Source organism: Centroberyx affinis, unplaced genomic scaffold, assembly GCF_046629955.1.
Source record: "Centroberyx affinis isolate AG114_WGS23_722 - 3 ecotype Tasmania unplaced genomic scaffold, CSIRO-AGI_Caff_v1 ptg007282l_1, whole genome shotgun sequence".
Lineage (NCBI taxonomy): Eukaryota > Metazoa > Chordata > Actinopteri > Beryciformes > Berycidae > Centroberyx > Centroberyx affinis.
This window is the reverse complement of record NW_027283679.1, coordinates 2501-12500: the sequence shown is the minus strand read 5'-3', so window position 1 is coordinate 12500 and position 10000 is coordinate 2501. Positions and strand designations below refer to the sequence as shown.

General features: G+C 46.0%; 2 protein-coding genes across 2 annotated transcripts in view; both read right to left on the bottom strand.

The window, feature by feature from the left end:
* Positions 1-956, bottom strand: part of LOC139639432 (segment polarity protein dishevelled homolog DVL-3-like) — a gene marked incomplete at its 3' end in the record, with an annotated part of 19251 nt that extends 18295 nt beyond the window's left edge. Inside the window, exon 1 of the mRNA XM_071513522.1 lies at positions 796-956. Within this exon, the coding sequence (XP_071369623.1) occupies positions 796-956 (161 nt within the window). The remainder of the gene's footprint in view (positions 1-795) is intronic.
* Positions 957-7208: 6252 nt separating this feature from the next.
* LOC139639434 (aminopeptidase RNPEPL1-like) overlaps positions 7209-10000 on the bottom strand; it is a gene marked incomplete at its 5' end in the record, with an annotated part of 4279 nt that continues 1487 nt past the window's right edge. Inside the window, 5 exon segments of the mRNA XM_071513524.1 lie at positions 7209-7330; positions 7333-7504; positions 7706-7848; positions 8454-8681; positions 9710-9818. Of these exon segments, the coding sequence (XP_071369625.1) occupies positions 7209-7330; positions 7333-7504; positions 7706-7848; positions 8454-8681; positions 9710-9818 (774 nt within the window).

Sequence of the window (10000 nt, the reverse complement as noted above, 5' to 3'; positions counted from 1 at the left end):
CCTGACTGGACGTCCTGACCTGGCAGCATGGAGACATTTTACAGCCAGCTGAGTCTCCATGATGGAGGAACATGGAGAATTGTCTGTTAGTTAAAAGTGTAAATCTGCACCAAGCAGCTGGAAACAGAGAGCTAGCTGAAGAAGCTTGTTGTTAATGTGAACATGCTAACGCTATGTGCTAACAACAACACAGTGATGTTAGCTGACCAGATGCTAACAAGCTGACGTTATCTAAACACTAAATCAATCAGATGGATCAGTGATGAAATGATCAGTTCAGTCAGAAACAGACAGAAATGAACCGTCTGCTCTGACGTCACAGCAGGTATTTTCCATCAGCTGTCAAAGGCAGAACACCTGCTGTGACGTCACTGGCGGGATTCCTGTCACACTTCTGTCCAATCAGTTAAATTAATTAACGAAATTATTTTGATTGATTAATATTTTAATATTAATGTATCATCTTGACGTGTAATAATATTCAATAATAATAATAATTTAATAGTAATATATTGACATGTAATATATTTAATATTTTAGTACTAATATTGACATATAATATTTTAACACTAGTATATTGAGATATAATAATAATATTGTAATAATATATGGATATAGGCTATAATAATAATATTGTAATAGTAATATATTGAGATATAATAATAATATTAGTATACTGAGATATAATAGCCTAATAACATTGTAATAGAAATATATTGAGATATAATAATAATATTAATATACTGAGATATAATAATAACATTGTAATAGTAATATCAGGGTCTCGCGGCTCACCCGAAGTCATCGTCCATGGACTTGAAGAAGAATTTGTGGTTCGGCTTGTTGAGGACCTGTTTGAAGTCGGCCAGAGTGACGCGGTGCGCGGGCACGCTGAGCCGGACCAGGTAGGGGGTTTCCTGGTCCTCCAGGTGGTAGATGATCCGGGTCTCCCCCATCAGCAGGCCGGGCCGCGAGCATCCAGAGCCGGCCTGCTGCTGCGAGCACCCCGCTGCTGGGGCCGGAGCTCCACACCTGTCTGTCTGCTTATCTGTCTGTCTGCTTATCTGTCTGTCTGCTTATCTGTCTGTCTGTCTGTCTGTCTGTCTGACTGACTGACTGTTTATCTGCCTGCCTGCCTGCCTGCCTGTCTCTCTCTCTCTCCAGCTGGCAGACAGTCCTGCTGGATGAGGATGAGGATGCTGTCTGTCTCCTCCGGACACCACACCACCGTCAAGTTACACACAACAACTTACACCAAGCTTCCTGTAAGCCCTTTCAAAATAAAAGTCCCGATGACGAACGTTTTCCTGAGGTAGCCTATGATGAAACTTGCATTGGGTAAAACGGATTAATGAGTAAGACCGGAATAAAACAACTGGGCCAGTTTCTAATTCATTTCAAGTAATCCATAGTGCCAAAGTAACGAGAATGTAGATATCAATATCAGAATCATCTTCCTGTTGAGCTGCAGCACAAAATGTCCGTTCAACAATCCAACTGGTTCAGACTGAACACACTTACAAAACTCCAACATCTCAGCATCTGCCTTCGCCAGGGAGCTCCAAACAATTCATGTTCAAAATGGCTGCTGTCAACCACAGAGTGCTTTTCAAAGGAGTGCCCAAGGAGGTTCTATATTAACTAATTATATTAATTAGTTTATATAATTAATTAATTGGACTTTTGTTTCATTCACTTGCATTCCCCAAACCAAAGAGCACCTGTTTTGACACCGGACCATTTTTGTAGCACTCTGTTTTTCTTCTTTGGTTTAGATTGAATCAGGGAAATCAATAAGGGAGAATTCACCTCATCCATAATATTTTATAATCTGTGTTAAATGAAAATACTTTTTTTTTAAGTCGTTTCCACAGCAGCTTTCTAAAGAAAGACATCTGTGAGTTCTGTTTCCTGTTAACACCAAATGAAACTGACTCTTTATTTCAGCTTTTAATGAGATTCTTGTTTTCTGCTTTTTGTTCTTCTGATTCTTTTGTCGCACTTTGTATTGTTTTGTTTTTTTCAAATGACGGTCTTTATGTAGTTTTTTTTTTATTATTTGTATACGTTTATATTTAGGCCCTATGTATTTTTTATTTTCTTTTAACTTGTGAAGCACTTTGTACTTGTGTAAAAAGGTGCTATATAAATAAAGTTTATTATCATTATATATTGCCATATAGACCAAACACCAGACAGACTGAGTCACACACTTTCTAAGTCAAAATCCTCATGACAAGCCGGACTTTTGTCACGTGACTTTCGTGTTTTCTTTCGTTAGTTGGGATATATTTCCATCTCGCCTGTTTCTGTTTTAAATTCTGTGCTTTTATTTTGAAAGGAATTCTGAAAACCGGAAGTGAAAACGCGGACATACTTCGGGTGTCTTAGCGGAACACAACACCGGAAGTTAAGATTAAGTGAAGATTTTGCCTTCAAAATAAAAGCGAAGACAATTTGTCACTATTAAAATAAGATGGAATAAAATAAAGTAAAATTTAAGTTTATTGATCCCTGTGGGGAAATTAATAAATGTAATCTTATCATACTCGAAGATTTAAACACAAATCCTTCCAGCTGTCAGGAGGAACAGGCTGCTCACCACACACACACACACACACACACACACACACACACACGCACACACACAAACAGTTGTTTTCACGCTGTATTGTGACGTCACAGGTCACAATGTTTTTACTTGTGAACATCTGTTTCATGTTTTCACCTGCTGTTACGGTTTGTCTCACATGTGAAAACTGAATTTCACATGCAAAGAGAAAACTGACAGGTGACATGTGAATCTTCACATGTTCACATATGAAACCAACATGTGTCCAAACTCACATGAAGTGTTTGAAGTTACAAGTTACAAGTGTCTGCTGTCATTTAGTTTTTATTTTATACTTTTCAATTTGATTTTAATGTCAGTTTAGTTTTAGTTGGTTTCCAGTTTGGCTTTGGCAGTTTTACTTTAGTTTTTACTTCCAGGTCTAGTTTAGTATTTTTTAATGTTGCGTTCACAGTGCGTGGATCAGAGAGCAGCAGTCAGAATGGATCGTTTGGTGTTGAATGTATTCAGTATCAATACATTGATCAGCAGTTCAGGCTCAGGTTTATCTGCAGGATCAGTCCTGTTACCGTTCGCTGCTTCAGAATCAATAAAGTTCAGATGAAACGGTATCGATCCTGGGGGGAGATCAGCTGACAGCAGCAGGCAGAGGATTCAGCAGCAGAAAGACAAGCAGAGTAGAAACATGAAACATGAATAAAAACAGTAAAAGATTAATAAAACACTCAGATCTCTAAATGGCTGTGTGTCTGGAAGTGCTTCAAGTTTTTTATCTTCACTGCTGGTTCTGACAAAACCTTTTTAAGTTCAGTGTGTCTGCGCGGTACAGAGTGTGTGTTGTGTGGGCGGAGCGCCCCCTGCTGTCAGCACGGTCACCTCTTCATGTGGAGAACAGTGTCAGTGTGACTCAGAAGCATCAGGCTGATGAAGTGATGGTCCGGCTCTTTAAAGGGAAAATGGCGCAAATCAACACTTTTATGTTGGAACCCCTTAAAGACCCCTGGAACCCCTCAAGAACTCCTGGAACCCCCTTAAAGACCTCTGGAACCCCCTTAAAGACCGCTGGAACCTCCTGAAAGACCCCTGGAACCCCATTACAGACCCCTAGAACCCCCCAAGAACTCCTGGAACCCCCTCAAAGACCCTGGAACCCCTTTAGAGACCCTTGGGATCCCCGAAGAACCCCTGGAACTCCCTCAAAGACCCCTGGAACCCCTCAAGAACCCCCTCAAAGACCCTGGAATCCCTCAAGAACTAAAGGAACCCCCTTAAAGACCCCTGGAACCCACTCAAGAACCCCTGGGACCCCTTAAAGACCCCTGGAACCCCTCAAGAACCCCTGGAACCCCCTTAAAGACCCCTGGAACCCCTCAAGAACCCCCTCAAAGACCCCTGGAACCCCCTTAAAGACCCCTGGAATCCCTCAAGAACTAATGGAACCCCCTCAAGAACCCCTGGAACCCCTCTCCAGACCCCTAGAACCCCCTTAAAGACCTCTGGAACCCCTCCAGGACCTCTGGAAGCCCCAGGACCCCACATTGGGCCCCTCGGTGTCAATGAAGACAAACACTGTGTAATTTCAGGTCTTTATTATCTGTCAGACATGCTGTGAACCTGCTGTGAAGAGGCGTTCAGGAACAGCTGGGAAACTAGGCCGCTTCTGAGCTGAGGAGAGGGCAGTGATGTCATGACAGGAGGAGACAGATGTGGGTTTGATTCACATCGTTTTGGATCGAAGCTGCCAACAGCAGATATTTAATATCTTTAAATGTGACAATTTTCATGCCCAAAATGTAAAAAATAAAGTTCCCAGCATTCAGTGTTTCTCCAGAACTTTACAGTCTTCTCAAGTGTGTCGTCACTTCTGGACCCTGTTTGTCTTTCTGTTGTTAAACTGGTGAAATGATGTCAGTAGAAATGACACATGAAGTTATTACATATTTTAACACGTTTCTGAATTTTAAAAAAAAATACTTATCTAACAGTCATAGTGTGGATGTTGTTGTCATGAAACACTGAATGCTAAACTCAGTGTGGTCGAGGTTTTCTTCTTTCCATCAGGATCAGCTCAACTGATACAGAAACGCAGAAACAGTCAATATTAGTGTTGGATGGAGTTAAAGGGCATTTAGATCATTTCACTCCTCTATTCATTTTCACATTAGACTGAAAGGGGGCGGAGCCACAATCCCTTACTTGGGCTGGAGAATGACATCACACTTGAGGACAGTTCTTGTCAGAGTGTAAAATCCTCTGAAACATTTAGAGCATCATGGGACAGTAAAACTCCACTGAAACCAGACTGATGATCAGTTCTAATTAAATACGTCGATGCAGACTTGATGTCTCATTAGAATCAGTTCAGGTTCAGCTCTTCCCATAGATTATTGATCAGTTCTACAATCAATATGGAATCAAACTGCATCATATCATCAGATCAGACTGGAGAAGATCAGTTGAATAAAAGGACGATATCGGCCCCAGATATCAGTCTAACAATTAACCCCAGTTCAGACTCTGGTGACATCATCGTCCCCTCCTGCCAGAGAAGGAGCTTCCCGTGTCAGGTGACTCAGAGAGAGAGTTGTTGTTTCAATGGTCTGTCTGTCCTGTCACACAGGGGAAGTCCGTCTAATAACTTAAATGATTTAAAGTGAAACTCTCCCTGTTTCCCTCCGGCTCGGCGCTCAGAAGCCTCCCAGCTCCCAGGTTCCCTGAACGCAGCATAAGGCCACTGAGGTGGATGTAGGCTGGTCGGTTCTCCCTGCGCCTCACATGGAGGATTATTGCTTTGAAGGAATATTCCATAAATAATCATGTGAAAGAAGCATTGAGACATGATTGATCAGTCATCAGTCCTTCATCAGCTTCACAGCAGCAGAGCTTCAGTCAGACTGAGCCGGACTGAACCGGACTGAGCTGGACTGAACCGGACTGAACCGGACTGAGTCGGACTGAACCGGACTGAGCCGGACTGAGTCAGTCTGCTGCTGAAGGTTCCGGACAGACTGAGTTATGGAAATGAAAACATTTCCTTGTTAGAAGTGGAGCGGGTGTCAGGATGGAGGTAGGGTCGGTTAGTCCGTTAGTTTTCATGTTGCTGTGGAAAATGATCCGTATCGGCACTGCAGGATTAGCATTGTTAGCATTCCTTGTTGAAATCTATGGCTAATTCCGGCTGCAAGCTAAATGGTTAGCTTGTAGCTAGCATTACCAATTAGTTTCAACTAGATCAGGTTCAATTTGACAAAAATGTGTCTGCTGAAAAACCAACGGTCTCTTTGAATGATAAGCCAGTTTTAGGCCAGCTGAAGGAAAAATATTGAAACTTTCTCATCATGTGACGAGTTCCTGTTGAAGAAAACCAACAAAATAAAATTTTAAATTTCAAGATATCAGTTTAAATTCTATAATCCTAAACTCTCTTAAACCTCCCCAGCCTGCTGACTGGATTAAGTCGTGTTTCTCACTCTGAAATCCAGATTTAAAAACTCTCTCGTCCTGTGGAGACGCACCGGACCCAGGTAGGGCCCTGACCCGTAGTTTTAGAAACCCTGCTCAGCTCTTCTCTCTCTCAGCATTAGCAGTGTTAACATCACCTGCTTCTACCTCAACTCACAGCCGTCCTCCGCAGCCAGTTCTAATTTAAATCTGGGATGCCAAACGGTGCAGCGGACCCCTCATAACGTCCAGAGACAGTCGAGGTGTCCCGACAGTTTTCGTCCCCCACGTCCCTCTGTCTCCCTCTGTCTCCCTCTGTCTCCCTCTGTCTCCCTCTGTCTCCCTCTGTCTCCCTCTGTCTCCCTGCTCACCGCCTGCTGTTTCTGCTCCGCTCACTGAGCTCCTGTGTGTCAGGTCAGTGAAGGCAGCAGAACACACAGAGTCTTCTCTGCTTTGGACAAACTAACAGACTATTTGTTAAAAAGTGACAAGCTTCCATCTGTCTGTGAAGACTGATGGTGGATTCCAAAGTTCAACAATCAATATTTTACCAAACAAAATAGATTTTAGAACAGAGAGGACTCTTCCGTCAGAGCCTAGCTGGTCCTGCCTGGAACCCCCTCAAGGACCCCTGGAACCCCCTCAAGGACCCCTGGAACCCCCTCAAGGACCCCTGGAACCCCCTCAGGCAGCCTGGTAGGTTTCTTGTAGACGACACTAACTTCCTGACTGCACCCTACCCTGACTCTCATCCTGAAAAACTAACAGTCATCTAGCATAGCTGACCCCCCGACCCCGATCTCCACAACACAACACCCCCCCCCCCCCCCCCCCCCCCCCCCCCCCTCACTCCCCTCCCCTCCCCTCCCCTCCATCTGGTTCAATCCCGACCGGAAGTTCAAGAAACCTTGGAGTGAACCTTTCTGTGGTCGTAGTTTGGAGTTTTCCTCACAGTGTTAGAACAGTCAGTGTCTGTAATTCAGAGTCTGTTGGCAGGTCAGTCGCCCCATCGCCGCGGCAACAACCTACTTCAGCCATCCGCCAACAACGAAGTTCGCCCGACACTTTCGCCACATCACCGGCCGAGCAGATTTTCAGAGCGGAGTCCGATCTCCGACTGAAATGGCTGCTGGGTAACGACCGGCCGACGGCAGCCCGAACCCAGCGTCATGTGACAGGAAGCCGGGGGTCGAGGTCAGGCTGAAACGTTGACGTCCCGCAGCGCGATAGCGGCGGTCGTACCGGCGCCGGGCTGGGGGGGCTGCGGGGAGGGGGAGGGGGAGGGGGGAGGGGGAGGGGGGGGATTAACGAGAGGGCGGGGCTGTTCTGATTGGCGGCCACGGCGCTCGTTTGGAAGAGGATCTGCTGTAAGGTTCGTCTGAGGTTGGGGTGGAGTCGGCTCTGAGTCTGGTAGAAAATCTCCACGGCAACGCACTTCATCACCCCGGCAACCAGGTCCTCGTACAGCGGCACCGTGTACATCCTGGACGTCTAGAGAGGGAAATACAGAAATATTAAAACTCATAAACAGGATCTATGTGGTAGTAGCTGTAGTAGTAGCAGGATGTGGGTGTGGCCTGTGCAGGTTGTGGGCGTGGCCTGTGCATGTTGTGGGCGTGGCCTGTGCAGGTTGTGGGTGTGGCCTGTGCAGGTTATGGGCGTGGCCTGTTCAGGTTGTGGGCGTGGTCTCACATGTTTGTGCAGGAAGGCTCGGACCCGGGGCAGGTCGGGGTAGAAGGAGTTCCTGACCACCATCTGCAGCCAGCGGATCTGAACCTCAGCGTTCAGACCGTCAAACAGAGAGGAGTAGCAGCTAGACAGGCTGACCATCACCTCTGACAGACAGACAGGTAGACAGGTAGACAGACAGACAGACAGACAGACAGACAGGTAGACAGGTAGACAGACACAGAGGTGAGAAATTTAGCTACAGCTTACAGCCATTAATAATAGCCTAGAAATTTGATGTAATTTCAAAGAAATAAAGTAAAACACCAAAAAAAAAAAGTCTCCGACCCCTCCCTCTGTGATAATATCATATATCATGACAGCATCATGTTATTACATTTTGGATATCGCCCAAGCATATTCTGTCATTTTCTGATCAGATTTTCTCCAAACTTAAAGGAACGCTGTGGCACTTCTTGGCCTCAGGGGGCGCTACAATGTTTGTTTACTTGTTTGTCCATGTGTCAGGCAATATCCCCACTGGTCAGATTTTGATGAAATTTGGGGGAACGATGCAGCTCACCACTGTTCCAGCATTTTAAAACTCTGATTGGCCCAAGGGGGGCGCTGCCATTACAGGTCAAACCAAGGAGACATACTGAGTCCTGATTGGTCCAGACAGAGTCAGCGTAATTCGTGGGGGACGACATGTTTGTCTTCAACAAGTATTAGTAGCAGTAGTAGTATCAGTGTTAGTAGTAGTTCTGTGTACCGTGTGCCAGCGGCGAGCGGTCCAGCATTCGGTCCAGGAACAGAACGGTCTGGAAGGTGCTCCAGGAGGAGAGGTCAAAGGTCGCCAGGGCCTGGGGGTCGGGGGGGTCGCCGCCCGCCCACAGCTCACACAGCTCCTGGACGGGTCGGGTCAGAGCGCCGCCCGCCGACAGGTCGGGCTCGCAGAGGGGGGGGCCGCACCCGTTCAGCCAGCGCTCGAACTCCAGACCTGAGGGACACACAGGAAGTGATGTCACCGCCCCCGTCCTATCACACTGCCTTCAGGTCAGAAAGGAGGCACTTTTACCGCCTGGATCCTCTAGATTTTACAGTGACAAAGGTATGATTTTTCTTATAGATAGATATATCGCCTTTTGGAGATGAACTCTTCTATTAGTCAGTTCTGGGCCGACCTTTCCATGACTTTCCCCTGGCTTTTCCCCGAGTTCCGACTTTTCCACTGGCTTTCACCTGGCCTTTCCCTTGAATTTTCCATGACTTTTCCCTTGACTTTTCCCTTGACTTTCCCTTGACTTTTCCCTTGACTTTTACATTACTTTTCCCCTGGCTTTTCCCCGGCCTTTCCCATGGCTTTCCCCCTTGCTTTTCCCCTTACTTTTCCCATGGCTATTTCCTGACTTTTCCATGACTTTTCCCCGGCCTTTCCCTGGCTTTTCCCTGGCTTTCCCCTGACTTTTCCCAGGCTTTTCCCATGGCTTTTCAATGACTTTTCCCATGACTTTCCCTTGAATTTTCCCTGACATTTCCCTGACTTTTCCACAACTTTCCCTGACTTTTCCCTTGGCTTTTCCACAATTTTTCCTCGGCCTTTCCCCTGACTTTTCCCTGGCTTTCCCCTGACTTTTCCACAACCTTTCCCAAGACTTTCCACAATCTTCTCCCTGACTTTCCCCCTGACTTTTCCACAACATTTCCCCTAACTTTGCCCTGACTTTTCCCCGGCTTTTCCCCTTTATTTGCCCTGGCTTTTCCACAGCTTGTCCACAACTTTTCCCTGGCTTTCCCTTGACTTTTCCCAAGACTTTTCCAAGACTTTTCCAAGACTCTTCCCTGGCTTTCCCCCTGACTTTTTCCCATGACTTTGCCCCAACTTTTCCATGACCTAATTGACTATTCCATAACCAAGATGTGTCAGTGTCTATCCTCACCTGCTGCATTGTTCTTATTCAACAGCTGAAAGCTTCTATCACGGGAAACTTGGTTAAATAATGATATAAACAGCACACAGCTCCTCACCCTCTCTCTGGGCCACGGCAGCGTCCTTCAGCTCGGGGAAGTAACCCAGGAAGTAGTCGATCAGATCCTGAGCCACCACACTGCTGAACTTAAACTCTGAGATGTAAGCCTGGACACACACACACACACACACACACACACACACACACACACACACACACACACACACACACACACACACACACACACACACACACACACACACACACACACACACACACACACACACACACACACACACACACACACACACACACACACACACACACACACACTATTGTTACTCGGGTC